This window comes from Neolamprologus multifasciatus, chromosome 1, assembly GCF_963576455.1.
Source record: "Neolamprologus multifasciatus chromosome 1, fNeoMul1.2, whole genome shotgun sequence".
Classification (NCBI taxonomy): Eukaryota; Metazoa; Chordata; class Actinopteri; order Cichliformes; family Cichlidae; genus Neolamprologus; species Neolamprologus multifasciatus.
Window position 1 is genome coordinate 26,105,144 of NC_140439.1, and position 22,661 is coordinate 26,127,804.

The 22,661-nt window shown below is 39.5% G+C and overlaps 1 protein-coding gene and 1 long non-coding RNA gene across 11 annotated transcripts in view; both read right to left on the reverse strand.

The window, feature by feature from the left end:
* esrrga (estrogen-related receptor gamma a) overlaps positions 1–22,661 on the reverse strand; it is a 157,273-nt gene that overhangs the window by 30,065 nt on the left and 104,547 nt on the right. For 8 of the 10 annotated variants that reach the window (XM_085175442.1, XM_085175368.1, XM_085175496.1 and 5 more), the window contains 3 exons: positions 20,594–21,018; positions 14,638–14,766; positions 1,438–1,548 (listed from right to left, as the gene is read on the reverse strand). In XM_085175442.1, coding sequence (XP_085031568.1) covers positions 1,438–1,548; positions 14,638–14,766; positions 20,594–21,018 — 665 coding nt within the window. The remainder of the gene's footprint in view (positions 1–1,437; positions 1,549–14,637; positions 14,767–20,593; positions 21,019–22,661) is intronic. The other 2 variants (XM_085175079.1, XM_085175217.1) reach the window with 1 other exon arrangement.
* On the reverse strand, positions 9,113–14,631 carry LOC146525861 (uncharacterized). The gene is made up of 2 exons (XR_014876580.1): positions 13,298–14,631; positions 9,113–13,249 (listed from the first exon to the last, which is right to left on the reverse strand). It is a non-coding gene; the product is annotated as an uncharacterized LOC146525861 (long non-coding RNA).

A 22,661-nucleotide genomic window follows, 5' to 3' on the forward strand; every position in this document is an offset into this window, starting at 1 on the left:
CCCATTTCCAAACCCTGGGCTATTGTTCTGTTCTCACACAATCAATGGGGACGCTGAAGCTAGGGATTGGGCAACAGATAGATAGGCTGTGTGAGTGTATCTGAGGGAGAGACAGAGGGACACAACGTGTGTGTATTGACTGTGTGAGAGAGAGAATGAACAAGAGAGATAAAGTAAGTCTACATTAACTGTAATGTATTTTTTAAAATGTGCAAATTTGATTTTAAGTTGGACAGATTTATCTTCATGGAAATAATCATTCATATTATGGAACAGATGTAAATAGCACAGACTAAATACAGATTTTTTTCCTGTATTCTCTTCCAAATTATGATGCCTGATGAGAATAGTTTAACAAGACTAAAAAGAGTTAAATATAATTTTAAATTAAATAGCCTGCCAAGGAAGGCCTTCAGATAGCTCACAGGTGCTTTGTGTAAGCAAACACACACAGTACAAACACACACACATAGTGTACACATATTCACTTTATCCCATCATTTCAATGATTAGTAGTGCAAAAGTCCCAGTAAGCTGTTGTGCAGCCATTCAGCATATTGGCCTAAACCAGAATATGCTCCAGCTTTAAGCAAAATGGGCTTTGGGGACCAAGCTGCTAAACACTGCTCAATCTGCACTGCATATGGGTGTGTGTGTGTGACGTCTGTGTGGAGGCAGACGGTTAGCTAGAGAGCTAACTCTAGTTTGATGCGGTTGCCAGATTGGATTTAATCCGGATTAGGGCTCTGGCTGGTCTCCCTCCCTCCTTTTCTCTCACCCCTCTTCCCTCCTCTTTCTCTGAGAAACGGCCTTATTTAGACTCGCTCTTTCTCCCTCTCTGTCTCTACCTGTCTCTCTGTCACTCTCACTCACTCTTTCCCTTGTTAATTTTTACTCATCAGGCTTTGGCTGCGGTTTTATTCTTTAAAAAACTGCAGCCAATCCAACCGGTGCTAAATGAATACCTTTATGGTGAAATATTACACATATAAAATGTTATGATCCCAAACTGGTAGCAGCAGAAACAGGGGGATAAACATGGTCCCAAACAGATGGGCTTCTCACTACTGTGTTTCTGTTTATGTGTGTGTGTGAGTTGAAACGTTTTTACTGTCCAACTGTCTCCATTAGGACAGAAACTGATGGAAAAGCAATTCCTTTCACTTAGGGGCTCTAAACAATGACTCCTGGTTATTGCTTGAGCACTGTCTACTAGGGTAATACGATATTTTGTTGAAAATTATTTTGTGTGCAGTCAGTTGCCCGTCATTTTGTAGTTTCTTCCACACACGACATCAGATCCTCTGCACATCTAGTTGTTAAAGTCAGCACGCATGTGTCCTTGAAAATCCCACGTCAACTTTGTAGAGAAAAGCACCATCTTACATGCTGTTTGTAGTCAGAGCTTGTTTTTTTTTTGCACGTGTGTTTTCTTACATGGCTTCTTGGGGGGCAGAGCCAGCTGTGGATTCAGGTACGGGCTGTTGTCTGCATCTATCCGGCGTTTGTACTTCTGTCTTCCACCGCGAACCCTGTCCAGACGAACACCTGTGAGAAATGACAGAGAGAAGTATGTATCAATATAGTGCACATTACACAAAAATAAAGGCAGATTTTAACCTCTTTGAGTAGTTAATGATAGCAAGAAAAATGAGACTTGCATCGCCTTCTATGCAAGCAGATAGTAAAAGAATGAGGGAGATGGATCTTTGATTTACAAGGCTGGGTCTGTATGTATGTACGTGTTAAGTATTCACTCTTTTGTTATTCTTAGGCTTGCTAAACTCACTTTCCCCCCCTTTTCTTCTACAACAAGACTAATTTATAGAAGCCATTTGAGTAGAAGGCCTCTCTTGCTCACTTTGACTCTCTGGCTTTCCGACTCTTTTACTGTCTCTTGCCCAATCTTGGTCTCTCTATTGCTGTCTCCCTCTCTGTCTCGTTAATTAATTGACACAAAGGAGTCCTAATTTAATTAGACCTATCTCTCAGGGGATTGGATGTTACCGTGGTTACCACTTAAAGATGGATAAGAAAGACAGAGGTGTCATGTACCCTGGAGGAGGAGAGAAGAGGAAAGGAGAGGAGAAGAAAGGAAAGGAAAGGATAAGAGGGTTTAAGAGGATGCCAAATCTTTAGATGAGTCTAGGCTTCTGCTATTAAGCAATAAAATTAGTAACTTTAGGAGGAGATACAAAATTAATTACTAGAATGGCTGCAGAATGAGTCCCACCATGTGTATCTCATCTTTTAGATATTAAATTAGTAACCAGACTTTTATACAATGAATTAAACTCACAATTTTTAAGGCTTTGGCTTGTTTTAAACATTAGCTCACACTAGCACCATAAAATATACTGGATGCTGTGATATACCAAACCATATTATGTTGAGGGTGAACAGAGAGCAGGGACAACTGCAAAGTATTAGAAAAGAGACTGAACTGTATAGTGAAAGCATGTAAATTAGGTAGATAACGTTAGACACATTTTTCTGGCAGTCTTTCAGTTTTGTGCATCTATCCATCCATCCAAGAAGTTGGAGAGAAAAAGGATGGAAAATGGAAAGGAAAGCAATTGGCGTGTGAAAGCAAGAGAGAGATTTGCTCACATAGAGACGTTTAAATCCTCTAAAAAATGTGCTGACCACATTCATGACAACAAACCTTAAGAGATTTAACAGAAAGACTTCTATTGGCAGCAGGAGAAAAATGTCAGGGAGCATCTTTGTGCATTTGTAAGTCGATATGTTCTCCTGTTTTATATGAGTTTGTTTATTTGAACGTTTTGAAAACTACCTTTATTCCAAATATGTCATGTTGGCGTGAGTGCACATGGAAATATATTCATTTAAAAATTCGTAATGAGCTCAGGCAGTAGTCAAACCAGTGAACTGAACATTACACGCATCTGTGTGTATGTGTGAAAATGCTTGAGACAGGGACAGGTAGACAGAAGGGCTGACAGTCCAGGTACAGTGGGGGGGCCAGTGTCAGCAAACGGTCAAGAGACTCTTAACACCAGGGGGTACAAACCACTCACACACCCACTCTTTGCTTTTTCTAGCACATACACACTTATACGATGTCTACACCTCGCTAACCCACACATCTATGTTGTGTTTAGGTAAGTCCAGACAAGCAGCTTTTTCAGCTGCTACCTGCATCAGTGGTTGGCCAAAAAATGAAAAAATAAATGGGGGGCTGATAGAAACAGAGGGCAGGAAATATGTAAGTGTTAAGATGAGAGAAAATTATTGACTAAATTAAACAAATGGGACATAGCTTAAAAGAAGAATGTCAGTGATTTAAAGCTTAGAGATTACAGATTCATAATATAGTGACATATTCAAACAGACTAACACAAAATGTGTGGTTGTGTCAAAAAAAAAAAAAAGATTTGGGTAAAATGTTTCATGTGTCTCTCTGTGTATTTATGAAACACCTGTAACTTCTGCCTGTTCCGCAGTGCACAAAGACACTGTGCAAACCACCACAAAATACATACTGTAACTATGGTATAACTAGCCATGCTAGTAATATACTGTAAGAAAGCAGCATAATATTAAAGCAGAAGAAAACTGAATGTTATGTTACTCATGGGTAGGGCCGCCACGATTAGTCGACTAGTCACGATTACGTCGACTATCAAAATCGTCGACGCGTTGTTTGAAGATCCCAAAAGACGCAGGAATAAGTAGTAGGATTTAAGAGTGTAATAACGGACTGAAACAGAAGATGGCAGCACTGCATGTACAAGGATGCCAGCTGTCGTTAAACCCCGAAGAAGAAGAAGCTGTGTCCCAGAATTCATAGCGCAGCCCAGCTCAGTTTCCAACAATGGCGGCAGCTAGTTAGTTTTAATATTACTCTTATTATTCTTTCTAGGTCACAAAATAAACGTTTAGCATATTTTCAGGCAAGATGTAGCTGTGTAAACCTGAAATATCTGCTCAGTTTATCAAGACACCACATATTTTCAAAAGCGCTCTGACGTTTTCGGAGACGTCTGTTACCCACTAGCTCGATAGCTAGCCGGGGGCAAAGCTCACTAGAGCCCATGAGAACACCAGACTCCCGGCTAATCGTTTTCAAACCCACTGCCGTCTTTCGCTACTCAGGTTAAACATACATAAGTCACTTAGATAACTTACAAATGTTATTGTTTGGCTTTTTTTTCGTATTTTATTTGTTCTTGAGTAAAACGGTTTGGCTGATATTAAAGTTATAGCTTTTACACAGCTGAATAAATGTCAAGCAGACAACTGATTATCAGAAGTGTGAGATGCTCGAGGATATACTCCGGTGTCCTGTTATATTTTAGATAGCAAGGAGTTTATTAAACTTCACCGAAACAATCTGCAAATTTCATTAAAATTTAATAAACTATCATCTTGTCTTTATTTTTAGTTAGCACATACCTTAAACACTTAAAGCTGTAAGCTAATGATAGTTATATAAGAGCAGATGCATGCTGCTGCAATAAGCTGTACGTCCAATGGATGCATGATCTGATTAGTCGACTAGTCGCAAAAATAATCGGTGACTAGTCGACTATTAAAATAATTGTTTGTGGCAGCCCTACTCATGGGAGCAGTTAAACTAACTAAGGCAGTTTCCAGGTCAATCGTGTCCTTCCCTGTCAAGGACAGTAACAAAAAGCAATAAGCTTTATTAATTTCTGCCCAGATAGTGCTATTACACGGTGCAGTTAGATTCTAAGATTAAGTACTTTTTCTGTATTTGGTATTGTTGTTTTTGTCTTGTTCTTTTGTTTTTTAAAATTGTTTTTCTTGCATTTTCTTTCAGTGCCATACATAAAAATGTAATTCATCAGCTGAGAAGGGCAGATACTCACATGTGGTATGTTTGCTTTGTGAATGTATTTACATCACAGTATGTTGTATTTTTAAATGAACCAATATTAGGTTGTAAGTTCAGATACTAATTTCTTATGTAATTTGTTTGCAATTTGTCTGATGTGTGCTGTAAACCAGAAAAGTTGAATGTAACAGAGGCTGGGAGAAACTGCTAGTCTTGTCACACTTTCAAACTACTTTCAGTTACACTGAGGCTTTTTTCTCTTGTACATAATATAAACTCTTACATGCAGACTCTTAATTTTACTCTTTCTCTTTCCCATATACCTAAAAGACCCAGTGCTGGGCTAAGCTCACTTCATAAAGAGCCCTCTCTAACTACCTCATCTATTTTCCACCAAATTAACTCTCTCTCAGCACTGATTAATGATCAAATCTAAATGAATCAAATTAAAAATTGAAAATTATATTTCCAAAGCCCACAAAAAAGAGACAAGAGGAAGCTAGGGGAAGAGTGAGAGTGGGCTACCTCCTTTTAACAAATGAGCCTTCAAATCATAAAGAATGGGCAAGAGGGGAGAGGAGGAAAGGAATGTGGAGAGCGGAAAGAAGAAACGAGTAGAGAGGGAAGAGGGAAAAAGGCAATGGGAAAGTAAATTTAGCGATCAGAAAAAGAATTAATGCATATAGAAAAAAAGGGCAAGGGCATGGAAGAACAGTATAACGGGAATTGGGAAAAATTGAGTTTGAATAAATAAATGCTAAAACACATTAAGCAATTATTACAAAATAGTGTAGCAAAGGGGGAACAGAGGGAAGAAAGTAGTTTACAGGCTATGAAATTATAGGAGAAGGAGAGAGTAAGTCCCAGCTAGACAACTATTCACTCAAACACACAAACAAGTATCTAGCAAATACCACAATTTGTTTTGCATCACAAAACATTTTTGTTATGAATGTCAGATGCACATGAAACTGCGCAATTAATACTGCATATTTACCTTTTCAAAATACAGTAGGTTAAGCTACATGCCTTGATTATACCACTTTTGTCATAGTCTGTGCACAATCATATACACACCCAACTGACTGACTCTGTGACAGTGATGAAGGTGAATCATTCCTATCGTGGGAATATTGCTGTCTGTCAATAGCACGATCTGCACTGATCACATCAGCATAGATTTTTACACTGCACTGGCGTCACTCTGTGTCAGCGAATGTGCGCGTGTTCTTGAACAGTTGAAGGATTACGAGCCAAATGCCTTTGACATCTAAGTGTGCGTGCAAGAGAAAGACAAAGGAAAAAACAAAAGAGGATGGACAGAAAAACACAATGTGGATTGATTTCAGATGATCAATGTCATGATAAGAGAATGAAAGAAGGAAAAGAAGTGAGAGGTATGGAACAAAGTGAAGAGAGGAGTAGGTAGACAAATAAAATATCTGGATTTTGGTTGAGAAAGAGAAAGAGGCATCACAAAAAAATAAAATAGAGGAATGCTGAAAAAGTCAAGACACAAGGAAACTGGACGAGGACAGTATAGAATGATAGAAGTGGTAGTAATTTTAAAGCTGTAAAAAAGCTGAACACCTTCTCCCTGACTCTGACCTATTGTGTGTTGCAGTGTTGATGAAATGACATCCAAGATTGTCCCTACGTAGGATTAAGAACTGCTCAGTGAATTGACTGGGAAAGACAACAGACCTGTATAGATCTAGTGTGTGTTTTATAGTGTGATACATATGATCAAGTATTAAGAACTGGTTAAAGCCTAAGCCCTACAGTCAAGTAATGTTTATAATCAGGGCTAGTAGTGTCCTAAAGACTAAAAAGTCTAAAGGAAATGTCTTAGAGATTATCACATTTTTTTTATTATCACTATAAACCTATAGGGAAATCTGAAATGTGTTCAATACAATTGGGTTACAAAGTTACAAAGTAATGTAATTGATGTTCCAATGCTTCAACATCAGAAAATCAGAAAATCAGGTTATGCTGCTCACATAAAAAAAAAGTAAGAAATAAAAATAAAGAAGCGAAATGGACGTGATGAAAATTGGGAGAAAAGTGTGTGCGGTGATGTTTGTTTCGACCAGAACAGATCAGAAGAGCATTGCCCAAGGCAGTGGGCAGGTGGCTGTCACTGGTGTGTGAATCTGTGAGCGTGCGTGAGCTCGAGTGAGATCCTTAAAACGTGGCTTTATTTTTGCTCTTTAAGGCTGTGTTCACATCTTCTGTCACTAATATTCCTCTTACACAAATAAATATCTTTGACTGTAGGGTAATAAAATAAACAATCACAATCTCAGTCCTTAATTTTTTGTTCATTGAATGTGTTTCTGGATGCAGTTTCTCTCCTGTACGTGAGGAGTGTGACCGAGTGAGAGCACAAAGGTTGTCGGTGAGCGTGTGGAGCTGCTGAGTGATTTTGGGACATTTGGAATGTGTCTTTTTTACAAATTTTCTTTACACGCCGTCCTTGAACGTAGGAAAAATTTATCTTCAGTGATTTGTTCCACCGTTATTTTTGCCTTCAACACAAATTACCGTCTCTGGTGTCATCCCTAATGAACTGCTGGAGAAAGAGCTGACCCACTTTGGAAAGTTCGCTAGTGGCTTTAGAACAGTTTGTTTCCACTGCAAAGACGTCAGACTACAGCGCATTCAGTCTCTTCTGAGACAGGTGTTCATCTACCTGAATGCCTCTTTTCCAGACTCTGGAGGTATCTTTCAAAGTCAATTATTAAAATGCTGGTTTATGAAAGCTTTGCCAGTATGAAATGTTATGTATAGTATGACATTGGACACAAATGCTATTCGTGTCTGCACAAAGGACCCCCACACACTGAAAACAGATATATGAGATGAAATGCAAGAGAAGAGCAGTGGAAGAAAATCAAGGTGACAGCCAGAGATTAGTAATGACAGGTGTGCCACAGAATCGAGGTATAACTGCATCCTTTTTGATTGTTGAAAATGAGGAAGACAACATGTTTCCAACATTGTAGCTGATGGATGAGCAGTCACACATTTGTTAGAGGATAACTGCTTTTTCAATGAAATCTTTGGCAGACAGTCTGTCAAAGCTAGACTTTTTCCAGATGTTGATTGATTTATTAAATCTCTTCCAAAGATAAGGAGAGTGGTTTGTTATGTACAGCTGAACAAACCAAAAAAAAAAGGTTAAATCTGGAAAAGATAGTGACTAAATTGAGGAGGAAAAATTGAGGAAAAGTACAGCAAAAAGTCCTGATCACAGAAAGTGGTGTTCTGTTGGAAGCATTTCACTATCCTCTTTTTCTTCTTTCTGCTTGTTATACAGGTTTTAAAAATGGGAACATTAAACATCAATGGGAGTAAGGATAGAGAAAGGCGAGAAGTAACAGCTGAGCTTAGTGGAAATAAAAACAATGATATGATCCTTTACAGGAAACACAGCGTACTAGATAATGAAGCTGAAGGAGGAATTGGTTTGAGGGGGCAGTATTTTCTTAGTTATGGCACTAATCTTAGTGTGGGCTGTAGCAGTTTTATTTTCTTCATTTTAATAAATGCTTCAATGTGTGAAGTGGAGTAGGGTAGGACCCAAGTGGTGAAAGTAACACTCGGGGATTTTACATTCAATGGACAAGACATTTTTACTCAGAAATGTTTATGCTCATAACTCAACAAGAATACAGCGGAAGCTTGGAGATCTGGGTAACAGGGCTTGGGAAAATGGACGGAAGGCTTTAGGCAGGTTGCTGCTTTCCAGGGGACCACCGTTTCTTTTGATGAACTTGAGGTTCATCTCAGGTTGATAGGCTTCCTGACAAATTTCAGAAGAAATTCTAGACTATGCTGGAAAATGGAGCTATAAGAAGTTCTGATAGACTGTTTAGACTGAGCTGCAGTCAAGGGCAGCTCTGACATTGCTACCCAAAAAAGAGGTCTCGACTAGCTAAAGAACTGCAGATGAGATTAACTCCAATGTACAGACTGTAAAATTTGTGTTAAATGTGTTTATGTAACACACTTAAAGATTACACGTCAATCATGTCAATTAAACATCATTTCCTAAATGGATTATAATGAATAATTTGATGTTGGTTTTTTGGATTTGAGAAATCCAGAAAATTAAGACATTTTTGATTTGTTTCCAGGACCAGAAAAAAGGCATAGAGTTGATCATTATTATTTATTTAGAATATTAGAGGTCTTTAGTTCTGGCAAAACTTTGACTATTTTGATCAGGTTGTTGTATTCAGGCACTTCTGTTATTGTAAAAGTGGGGGAAGGCCAACCTGTCCCTATTCAAAGAGGCATCAGGCACCAGAGTTGACCTTTGCGAATGAAGTAATAATCACAGTGAGCTTGTCATCTATATGCTGATGATGTGACACTTTTTATAAGTGGCCAAAAGGACATCAGCATTTCTGGACAGAAACTGGCGCTATATTAACAAGCATCTACTGCTGGTTCAAGGATAATTTTAAAAGACAGTCTGTTTTATTCTTAATCCAAAGTACTTTGTGCCAAGTAAGATGTATCTGATTAACCTTCTAATAGGTCAGGCATGCATGAGCATCAAGCATGAGCTGATGTGAAGATCAGATCAAAGTGATAGGATCTGTAAAAATAAAATAAAAATAATATATAAAAAAAATTGTGTATCATCAAATGTTATCTGACACTGAAGATTTTGTTTCTGTTTGGGGAGTCATTAATGTCCAATGTAACTGGTGTCCTTTGCAATGTAATGGCCTATTATCTGACTTTTTTCAGAGAAACAAAAAGTTATGAAAAATGTGTTTTATTATTCCACTGAATGCAGGTATGTATTTATTCATTTATTTATTTTTGTGTATTTCTTCTTGAGGGTTTCGGGTAGTGGGTTGGGCTAAAATCGTACATATGTTAAAGTTTTGTTTTAGTTATGTTTGCTGGCAAAAAAAATGATGCCAATGAAGGGTTTGACAAAGGTCAAAGGTCTCCTCTCTTCCCCTCTCCTCAAAAAGAAAGTGTACGTGAGAGAAAGTGGACCACTTAGGCAGATCTCTCGTCACACCATCTCCATTATCGCTCCTTTCTAGCTGGGATGCAACTAGATGCCATTTGCACACACACGGACTCGCAGACACTCATGCAGGACAGACGCTACAGGGCCAGATTTAGCTACAAGTTTCCCAAGGGGAACACCAGACGCCACCAGTTGTCTGGCGCTCTCCTCCTTTGTTTCCCCTCTCTTCTTGTCTCATTCCCTCTCTCCATCACCCACTCTCTGCATCCTTTATATTGTTTTTTTCAGCTTCTTCTACGATCCTGTTTATTCACTGACCCTTAAACTGCTCCTGGTTGTTTCATCATTTTTTAACCTTTAATAACTCGCATCTTTCAAGGAATGAGTCTTTTTTTTTTTTTTTAAAGAAATTATCTTTATATGTTTATCAGCCAATTGTTTTCAGCACAGTGTGTATAAATGCATGTGTGTTGAGTGATGAAATTGGACAGCAGCAGTCAAGATCACTGAGCTGTGAGGGGAGTTATGATGCACACTACACCAGCTGCATATACCCACACCAAACACACCCTCACAGACTGGGGCCTTCCACCCGATCTCCCTCATTAGGTCTTAGGGGCCGTGGGGAGCATGGCCAAAGTTGGCACAGATTGTTAATGTGTGTGTATATATGTGCATGTGTGGGGCATTATGCCAAGGTTTATATTTGCAGTCCGTGGACTTGTCCCTCTAGTAGTCCACCATCTGAATCCAGCTGGCCGTTAATGGCATTATAGAAATGGAGGCTTTGGTTTTGGATTCAACACATTCTGTCTGTTTAACCACGATTCATCAGACGTGGCATCATCAAAGCTGCTGTTGTAAGAGAGCAAATCTGTCAGTATGAGCATATGTACAGTATGCACGCCTACTGAATATTGCTGGCTCCTGGGTTGTGTGTCTCTGCCAAAGTGTTTCATGTTCAAATGTCTGATCTGTGTTTTGCTGTTCATGATCATTCTATGCATTACTGCTGATACTGAATGCATTAAGTCTGTCTTGCCTTGCCATTTGAGCACGGAGTAAGAACTGACAGCAACATTGTAATTACTGTTGCTTTTTTGCAGATTTTTTTTAAAAATTGTCATTTAAATAAAACAAAACCTTCTGGGATTGTTAAAAATCTCTTTCAACCTTCTTTCATTTTAATATGTTAATTTTTATACATTTTTTTTTTTACCTGCAATCACACCCTTGTTCTCTCACTACCACTCCCCTCTCTCTAGGCAGATTTAAGTCCCGCCTCATGACCTTTTGGTCTTCAGCTGACGCATCATTATGACCTCATTAAAAATGGACAGACAGCCATTGCCAGAGGGGTAGTTCTCATAATGTAACCAGGCCATTTAATTGCCTTGCTCCAGAAATTAGCTGCTACATATTGGTGGGTGGGTGCCCTGTATTTGTTCCTTCCTTCAGTTTATCCCCTGCTCGCTTACTCCTCGCCTCCTCTTGTCCTCACAGTGGTGGCTGAGAAAATCCAATATTTTACACGGACAAGTGGGAGTGTATTCACATGATCAGGTGTGTGTTTAAGAGAACATGTAAAGAAAGAACTCAACTTGGAGCTGGTTTACTGACCCTCTGGCCCCTATTCTCCCCTTCTTTCTCAGTCTCCGACAAACACACGCACTTCCTTGCTGCCTCACTTGCTCTTCATCTCACCCTCTCTGTCTCCCAGGGCGACAAAGCTAATTTGAGGCTGATCTTGCCCTTAGGGGTAAACTACAGTATCCACACACACAGAAAGACACACACTACTCCATGTTTTTCCTGCCCACTCCACCCTTACCACTTTATCTTCACCTTTCTACCGTGAGCTAGCCCCTGACAACCATAGTTAGCCCTGATACTAACTGATCTAGCCACTTACCATTTATATCTATGCAATTTTGCAGTAACATTGCTTACAGCCAGAAGGGCAGTATGATACATGGTAGGCAATGCTCCTAAATTAGTGTTTTTTGTATATAAAATAGATCCATTGTCCGATTTATTAAGATGTTTACCTGGGTAGATTAATTATCTTAATTAATTTTGATGCTCTGAAATGCTGAGAAGACTTACTAGACCTAAATATGTGCATCATTTAGAAAACTCTTTAATGAACTCACCTTTTTTGGAAGGAGAACAAGAAATAACAAAGGTTGAAATATTCACAAGGTTTCACAAAGTAAAAAACTTTTCTTTTATAGTTCAGCAATAGGAAAGCACAACTTTTTTCCTGATATTGCATGGTTAATATTTTAAGTCTTTAAATTCCTTTCAGTAAATTTTTCCAGACAAAGTATGGGTCATGATGCGTTTAATATCTTGACCAAATTCAAGGGGAAAAAATGGAAAGTGGAAAATTTGAGAAAATCAGCAAGATTTACTAGTTCTTTAAAAATGACAATAATTTGTATATTTTAACAGAACACCTCCAGCAGAGTAAAACTAAGGTGAAGGAAAATGTTCAGTTCTTTTATATAGCTGTTGATCATTTCAAATTTCCCAAGGGTTCAAAAGGAATTAAAACATGGAAATAGGGGGAAATGGATGTATCAATTTTCCAAATGACCTTTATTCATATGTAGAGCGAGAAACCCTTGTATTAAATTCACACATTGCACAACAAATGGGGTGGCTGTGGTCTGTCATGTTGATGTATAGATATGTGGGCCGATGTGTGTGTGCATGATATATGTGTGTAGAGTACGGAGGCAGAGGCAACAAAAGGCAGCTATTTGTTTCCCTGCTTGGGACAGAAAAACACCGATACAATATCCCTCGGCTACATATAGCACATTCCTTTACAATAACATAAGTGGTTATCCACGAGACTTAAGAGCACGTCAGCGCATGTGGTTTTGTTTTCCCTAGATTCCAACTTTTACACAAACTATAGATGAAAAAAAATACTTAAAACTGTTGTATTAATAGCAAAATGTTAATATAAATAAATTGCCTTGTGCGACTTTTTTTAGACAAGGGAAATGTGGTTTCTTTGTAAAACAGGAGGATGCAGCCTCAGCTGTGTAAACTGCGAGACTGGTGAAACTGCCAATAATACATGCTATTACACGTGTGTGTGCGTGTTTGTGGCCACATACACATACTCGAGACAAAACAGGAGATGAGACATAGGTTCTGCCTACGTCAGATCAACTGGGAGAACAAACGCTACGACAGCAGCTTGTTGGGAGAGTGTGTGTTTGTGTGTCTCCTTCTGTGAGTGTGTGTGAGTGGAACAAAGAGAGCAGCAGAGTCGAGCGCTTCTACACTAAAAAGAAACTTCTGGATAATTCTGAAGCTCACAGTGAAAAGTTTCCTAAATTTCACATTTCCTTTGGGGTGTTTATACAATAATTACAAGGTTCTTGTCTTTCAAGATTTCATTATGTATACAGCTATATTTTTATACTTTTATAAGCGCTATACAAATACAGGCCATTTACCATTGACCATTTACTTTTTAAAATCTCCAGTATGTCAAGATGTAAATAAATTCAAAAAATGTGTATAGAAAGCTCAATGTGCTGTCATGTTTTTGTTTTCTTTCTATAACAGTTTACCTCAGACTGTAACGGTTTCACATTATGATGTCTGAACTGATAAAAAGCAGCGGGTAAGGTCCCGACAGGATGCACAAAAACATGAAGGACAATGGTCTTGATGTATTCTCAATCATCCAGGAAAATAAATCTCCAAAAGTTGATTCTGTTCATCTGGACGTAGCGTTTTCTGGGAGAAAAACGCTACGTCCAGATGAACAGAATCAACTTTTGAAGATGAAGGACAATGGCTATAAGACATTAAAAAAGCATCAGAAAGAGTACAGTAATAATGAACGGGAGAATAGTCGGGCTAGATGAAGACAGAAATGGATGGAGGAAGGGCTGGCAGGCGTCGGCACAGGCATGCTCCCTGACCACTGTAGGGAAGGGGGCGTAGGCCAGGTCTCCCATCAATTACAACCTTGACCCTCCTCTCTTCTACTCTTTCTCTCTCACACGCTTTCTGCTTCATTCAACCATCCTCCCCCTGCCTCTCATCCTCCCTTGGTCCCTCTCCTCTGCTCCTATAAATCAATCTCTCTCCCCACTCCACCCCTTCCTCAATCTCCTCCCCTCGGTTTCTCGCACCTTCCCCCTTCCTCTATCCCTCTTTCTCTCTCCCAGTCTTTCTCTTTAACACTCGCCACTCCTCTCTCTCCTTTCATCGTTGGAAGTGCAGTGGGAGTAAAAAGGTCAGAGGTGGGCAGACAAGAGGGAGAGAAAGAGGCAAAAGGCAACATGGGAGTGTGAAAATGAGAGAGTGAGTGTATTTAATCAAAGTGGTGTGGGGGCAGATAATACCGCTTGTGTTTTTTTTACCTTTCAACACCACTGAACAACTGCTGAGCGTCGCAGTTAACCTGAAATTTGTATCTTTATTTGAGCAAACCAAAATTAAAAGCTATGTACACAGTGTTGGTTAATGGGTCTGCGTGTGTACATGCCCTTATAAATTTCTGAGTGTAACTTGTGAATTTAGACGTTAAAACTAAACACACAGACACAGACACACACACACACACACACACACACACACACACACACACACACACACACACACACACACACACACACACACACAAATTATCATGTAGAAGTTACATGTAGCGTTGTTCAACACGTTCATACAAATGAGTAAGCTAATACAACGTTATGTGAAAATTTGCTTAAGATGCAGAATACCTAATTGACGTTAAAATGCTACATGTAGCACATTTAGCCGAAAAATATAAAGAAGAGACCTTTTCCCTTACCCTCCCTCAGCATGCCAACAGTCAGACACTTCATGAAGCGGCAGGCCTGGCACGACTTGCGTCTCCTCTTGGTGATCTCGCACTCATTGGTGGCTGGACAGCTGTACTCAATGTTGCCTGCGGCACGTAGACATGTTGGAGAAAGATAGACAAAAAGGTTTCATTTCAGATAGACACATCAGCACAAACACAGAGCACACAGACACATGTATGCAATACAATAAACCATAAAGTGATGAATATGGACAGAACCTCAGAGCAAAAATGCCCCCAGTTTTGGCATTCTTGAAGGGTTTGTGTGGACTTTGCATATTCTCTTCATGTCGATTTTCATTTATCCAAAGGTTTGGATGGGAATGTAGGTGGTTGTCTGCCTCTCTGTTCTAGCCTTATGACTGGCAACCTATCCTGGTTGTACCCTGCATCTTGCCGTGTAGCACCTGGGATATGCTCCAGCATCCCTTTGACCCTTGCTGGATAAGCAGTTAAGAAAATAGATGGATGGATGGATTGAGCTACCTCTGTCTTGACCTTTGACAGACCTGCAGTATTTTGACCTGAAAGTGTACTGATATATGTAGGCTGTGTCAGATAAAAGTGGCATATAAGCACTTGACAAGAAGAATATATCACCATGTTCTGCACAGACTTGAAAGAAGGCTTTCGCACTAGCATTACGGGTGTTAGCCACAAATTAATTTAATGTCATATGTGTGCAGTGTCATAGAGAGCACCAAGTGATTTCATTACTGAAAAATAAGGTTTAGAGTGGCTTTTAGATGGGCGAGGAGACAAATGTTTACCAGTGTTTATTAAACTGTCCTAAATTTTGCCCATTTTTAAAATGTTTTTTCAATTAATTATTCAAAATGTTTGTTTTATTTTACTACAAAATTGGTTGCCAGGAACACCACCTGTATTGTTGTTTAAAAAACACAGAAGTGTATCTGTGTATGCACTAACAGAGGTGATGTGTCTACGTTACATGAGACCATAAAGCCAACTAAGATTGCGTGACTTAGCAGCAGGACAGGCGGTGACACTTGGATGCAGTGTTGAAAGCAAGATTATTAACCTAAGTCTATTAACTTCACAACCGAGGCCAACCGAAACATCACTCTGAGTGAGTCTAATAGCACTTCTGTGGGTACTTTACTCTTTCTCATACGTACTGTATTATAGTAGTATATTGTCCTATCTTTTATTTCTTTATACCTTTTATATCTTTTTCATTTTACTAAAATATACTGTACATCTAAACGAGACATTTTAACATCTTTTTTGGCTCATGTGGCCATTTTCCTCTCATTTTTTTTCCTTCTCACTTGTTAGTCTTCTTATTTGCAGCTCCATTTCTGCTCATTTCCTCCACTTAATTATTTACTTACTCCCAGTTCAGAAGAAAACATAGTTATGGATTTGTTGGAACAGCTTGAATTGTTACAGATTGCCCAACCTGTTTCTATGTTCAGGTTTATTTATCAGTATTAAGACCTGCATTCGGATGTGAAAAGAAAAATATCCCTTTCTCTTTCACCAATGCCCACCTGATAACTACAGTATTCCAGCAAGCCAATACATCTCCCACTGAAACAGAGTAAACAGTGATTACTATTGACTGCTGCTGTGGAGAGGATGTTTTCTCATTACTGGCCTGATTAAGGGGCTAGTTAGCTTGGGAAAATGCTAAATGCACAAACACTTCTTAATGGGTAACAAGACACCCATTAATTGGCCTTGTTAGTTAAAGTAAAGGCTAAACATGCTAAATGCTGAGGGAACCTTTACAGTCTAATGGACACTATATGTGGGACTAGTTAGCTTATACACGAGCTTTACATGCTGATGATACATGAGGAGTAGAATAATTCAGCAATTAAGAAGGACACTAAGGCTAAATGTGCTAATGAAACAGAATCTGAATGCATTAATGGGCCTTGCCATTTCAAGAAAACTAGCAAGGGCTGCTAAATTGTTAACTGCAGCAAAGAGCCACTTATACAGCTGGCAGCATTAAGAATAAATATTTAAAACCCTCACTGTGATGAAAAATGTTAACAGCTACACATGCTGATTGCTACTGTGAAGGTAAGTGTTAACAGGCAATAACAAAAACCCATATAATTTATTGATTAAAGTGACAGCCAAGACAGAAACATCTGTGAGACTTCAGATTACAGTACCTGACTGCAACAATACCTAGAAAAAAAAGTCTGTGGACTTTAGTAATACACATATTTATGAAAATGTAGTTTAGATCAGTCTAATTCATACACATTCAAATGTGTCTGTTACATCTCATGTGATAAATAAACATGCACTGTATCCTGAATCCCTTTGCACGCTCAGACACATATGCATCAGAGTAGGTGTATAGGGCAGGAATTACATTTGAAAGGTTTATAACAGAATTTCACTCCTCTCTGTGCACGTGTGCCTTTATTTCTCTCTTTATGTGTCTTACAGTGCACAGGAGTAAGCTTAGATCAGAGAGGGTCTTGGAGGCTCCTGTGTAAAAAAGGTGAGTTTGTATGTGTGTGTTTATGTGAATGACGGGGTATATACGAGGGCCTTAAATCCCCTGCAATCTCTTTTGAGATGTTGGTATGTCCACCCTGCTGCATGACAATTGATCACTATTGTACCGATCATGTAATGTGAATGTTACTGTGTGTTTTGGCTTGCCATCCCCTATGCTGTATCTCTTTTGCCTCTCCTAGCCTGATACCTATAACCTCCCTTTCTCATATACCTTTTGCCTTGGCACTTTGGCTTTTTATAGAATAAGGAACAGAAAATATGGGTAGAAGGCAGAGCAGAGTTAAAAATGGATAAGGGTTCTCAGTCAAATTTGAATTCACTACAATGCAACTCCTGCACAAAGTATGGATTTTGTAATATTCATTTAAAAAAAGAAAACACAAATATGTATTTATGCCTCCTGAACTATTGAGAAATGTGTCTACTACTGAATAAACATCTTTAAGTCAATATGGGTAATACTTAATACTACCCTAACGATTTCTCTTTAGTCTCCCACCTGACATTTTTACTGCACATTTTGACTGCTCTTTGTGTGAACATCACTATCCCCTTTTTCATCTTGCTCTTTCGTGCTCTCCACCGCCTTTCTTTTTCCACTCTTGTTGGTTCTCTCTTTCCATTTCATTGCCCTATACCTCCCTTTTCCATACTTTGCCCTCCTCTTCACTCCCCTTTACCCCCCTCTCTCAATAAGGGAGTGATAGATGCAGGTTGTCAGGTGTCGCTGGACTGACGCCACAGAAACAGCAGCTGCCAGAGCCACTTCCTCCACGCTGCGACACACACATGCACAAACGTGCCAGCACGCACATACCCCTAATTCCTTCCTACATCCATGTGCCCAGTCCACCCTCCCCTTTCCTCCTTTTCTCTCATTCCTTGTCTCAACTTATTCTTTATCTGTACCTCTTCTCTCCGCTCTTCTCCTTTCCTCTCCCACCCCATGCTCTCCTCCCTGTCCAGCTGGAGGTGTTTTTTTGGTGATTACCTGCGGTTTTATTGGCTAATGGGTTGAAACATACCAATATGTCTGCTGCTGCCCATCTGAGGCTGGCCCTGCTTTCCTGCCAGGACGCACACACTAACACACAACCATGCATAGGAATATGTGCACAGACGTGCACATAAACTTGCATTTGGATGAACAGAAGCCCACACGCAGAAGCAGAACATCCACAGTATCTGAGGATGAGTTGCTGTGTGTGGTAGCCAAAGATAATATCATGACCCAATTGGTCCACTGGATCCAAGAAAGCTCAGTATGCAACAAATCATTAACAGTAGTGCTATAGCACAATAATAAGGTAAAATATTACATTACCATTACAATTTTAAAAAGTAAAATAATAATTAAAGTAGTTAGTTATTCAACCTTTAAGGTTTGAACAAGAAGTGTTGTTAAATATGTATAATTGAGCATGTTTTAAATATGGCTTTCCATATTTTCCCTCAAGTACAACTCTATCCACAGATTCTAATTTTCACTTTTTTATAATGTGTAACAATCTGCAACAGGAAAATGGTGTGTTGCAAATATATAAAAACAAAAAAAACAATGAAATTAGAAGAGAAAGGGACATGTCATTGCTTTCAAGCTATTTAATGTCACACTAAAATGAGGTTTTCCAGTCAAAACAGCATCATTATCTATATGTTATCTGGAATATTGTACTTAATCTGTAGCTGCGTTCTATCCTAATCTTTAACAAACCAATAAATGAAATGAGACATAGAGTTCATCAACTATTTGACACCACCGCAGTGACAGATGAATTAAGGGTGAAACCTATCCACATAAATATTCCATGGCTATATGCGTGTTGATGTCTTTGTTTGACTGAGCTTCTGTGAGTTTAGGTGTGTGTATGTATGTCTCTGCCTTTGTCGTCACACGCGTGTGCTCTAATCTATTTGTCAGGGCTGCACCGTGTCCTGATCTCATCCTATAATAAACACATACAGGTCATTTCCAGGTAGTGGTGACCATCTTGTGAATGTAGGACTTCCACCCCCTCACATCTTCCTGTCTCTCTCTGTCTCTGGGGCTTTACTAGGAAAGCTGCTTATCAGAGGTAAAAGAAAGCACCGACAGATAGGTGGATGGATGGAAAGGCAGATAGATGAATCCTGTCTGATATGACTGACTGACTGACTGACTCAATGGATCGATGATGGCTGGCTGACTAGTAGTGTGCTTATTGCAGTAGCAGACTGACTGACAAGTGGGCTGTCCTGCTGACAGATGGGGCCTGTTAGTTATTTTTAAAAAACTTGAGCAAATCATGAAGGATTATAACACTTACACAAAGGTTTTCAAAAGTTTACCTTTTGAAAAGGTTTTCAAAAGTTTTCAAAACAAAACACAACACAAAGATCATCAATCAAGTTGTTAATCGTCCTGTACAGTATACTGTGCTTCATTCCTGGCACTCCTCTCATCATGTGGATTATTCTCTATCCTTTCTCTCTTCAACCCCTGAACTCTTGATCTTTAGACATGACTCGTGACCCGACTCTGATGCTACGTTATCGCACAGACAACAAGCTTATGGCTAAACCGCTTCCTGTGATGTATAAGCAGCTAGATCTGGGAATGCAAACACTGCTCCAAAATTATTCTTTGCTGTTCGTGAAGAAAAGGTCAAGGTTGAGGTTAAAAAGTGGGTGTAGATTTTGGGGGTTGGTTTATGTACCTAGATAGATGTATAAATGTGAACGTGTGTGATGGGGAGAATGGGTGAAGGGGAAAGAGGAAATAGGCTATGTGGGTGTCCTGGTGGCTCACTTAGCAGAGGAGGAGGGAGACGTGTACCTTATAAAAAATCTGGGTTTACATCTGGCCTGAGGCTTTCATCATATGTCCTGAATTTAGTTCAGGTGTGTGTGCATGTCTGAGTGTGTGTGTAATTCGATTAGTCTGTTCCTTTTATTAAAAATAGTATAAATATTCACTTTACTTTTATCAAGGTTTTAGGTACTTTTAGGTGAAAGCTTTTTTAAGGATACCATTTAGGTCAATATCGAGAGCATCATGCTTACCTCAAACATATGACCTTGCTGTCTCTGCAGCCAACCTACTAACGTCTTTACATTTTTAAGAAGTTTCCTTATCTTTGATTAATATATATCATTTATATTATTTACTGCTGTCTTTAAGATACTGTCAAATGGATTTACAAAAACAAGCAAACAAGCAGCTATTCTAGTCTAATCTTAAACAATACACAACCACAGATTTTGATGAAAAAACTGGTGGAAGAACTAAACCACTAATAAAAATATTAAAACAAAACCAAGAGTTTTGAACTAAATAGTGGAGCTTAAACAGCAAGACGTAGAGTGAAATGTAGACAAGCGAAACAGAGACAACTGTAGATACAAAGTTAAAATAGAAGCCAACCTTGGATGGTGCGTTTGAAGAAGGCCTTGCAGGCCTCGCAGGATGCCACTCCATAGTGGTAACCTGACGCAATGTCCCCGCACACGAGACACAACCTCTTGGGCATGGAATTCAACATGTACTCGCACTTAATTTGTGAATCTTCCCCAATGGTTGATGAACAGTCCTCATAACGCTTTGATCCAGGGCCGCCAGCAGGTCCTAGGGGCCCTGCGTTGGAGCCATAAAGGCTTGGGGAGTCTAAGCCATTGGGGTGACCGTTCATTGTGGACGAATATGAGCCTGAGGCGTCGCTGGAGCCACCAGGGGAGTGATGGTTTAGACTATCAGTCAGGGAGGCAGGACTAGACGGCTCAGTCTTTATATAAGAGGACGGACAACTGGACTCAAGGTGGCGCTCCTTACTGGACATTCTGCAGAGAAGCCTGAGAGAGTGAGACAGAACAAGAGGGGAAAAAACATTACAGGAAAATGTAAATATGAAGTAAGATAATCATGAGTGTGGAAAGTTAGAGGAACTGCATAGGGGAAGGGAGAAATGTAAAGTCATATTCAGCAATATTTAATGACACAAATATATTGTGGTTCATTGGGAAAAACCACATTCATGAAAGTAGCGGAGCGGCATCTAGAGTACCACAAACACATCCCCATCCACGGGGCCAAGATCATCCGTCACCCTCCAGTCAATAGCAGCGTGTTCTACATGAAGGTAATCAGTAAGCAGCTCCTCTGCTGCTCAGTCATCCCAAAGACAGCACATACACAAAGAGACATACATTGTCATATTCAAGCACAGCTTACAGTCTAAAAAGTTCCTAAAAGCTGCGCGATGCAAAACAATAAATGTATGCATATTTTGTATGTATTAAATAAAACTCACTAATCAGAGCCAGACTATCACTGTAGTACTATTCTTACATTCTCCTTCCCTTTCGTATCTCCCTCCTTCCTTTCCTGCTTTTCCTTCTTCCACTCCCTAAGGAGGCTGGTGTCTTGTTAATGGCAGTTGTAATTAACGGCTATCTTCTCTCTGTCCATATCTCTCCATCCTTCCCTTTGTCTACCTTACTATCTATCTGCCTCTCTCCCTATCACTTTCTATTCACTCCCATCTCTGACTGTCTCTCTTTCTCAGTCTCTGCCCACTCTTTCTCTTCCTCTACGCATTACTACTCTCTGTCTCTCTAACCCTGCCCTCCCTCCCTTCTCTCTCCCCTTTCATTGTTAAAGGCAGAAAGCACAAAAGGGGTTTTTAATTAAGGCAGGATGCTGCTAAACGAGGGGCTTCTAAAGTCCAGTCGGCCTGTAAAAGATCCCCGTTCTACAGGGACCCATAAAACACAGACAGTGCCTGGTTGGAGAATGGGGAGCTGTTCAGGTGGGGGAATGAAGAATGGATATAGACAGGAAAACAGAAAGGCAGACAGCTAATGCAAAAGACAGACAGAATGGGGAAAAAAAGAGTAGTTGCAGGACTGCAATGACTGATGATTGTCTACTGACAAACAACACCTTTTCTTTTAATTTGCATCTCAGCTTTAAAATGACTGATATGCAGAAATGTATATGTAATGTAGGAAACACTCTTTTCCTCTGAAATTTTCCCGTTCAAATGTGAATTGACATTTATGATATAGAATGCTTTGGCCCTTTTCACCTTTTTCATCATATATTAAACCCTTGCTGGAGGTTCTTTTAATTCAGTGACTCCATTTATCGTGGGTTTGCGGTATTCACCAGTGTCTATAAATCCATTTATCTGATGCTAAGTTGGGCCTTCAGTTTGGAATGAGGCTGACATTGTGAGAAAGGTTTGGACACAAATCAAGGAAGAGAAAATTAGGGATAGAAAGAGAGTCTATGGAGACATATAGAAGGAAAGGCAGAAGCATAGACAGTATCAGGTGGTACAGAAAAAAGTGTAAATGGAAAGGAAAGAGATCGCAAGAGGATGTCTGTGTCCTGTGTCTATGGGATGAAAAACAGTGGTGACAGAAAAAGAGAGTAGAACCATTTAAGTAGATGATGTGATGGTGATGATTTAATCTCTCCTTTCTCACTCTTT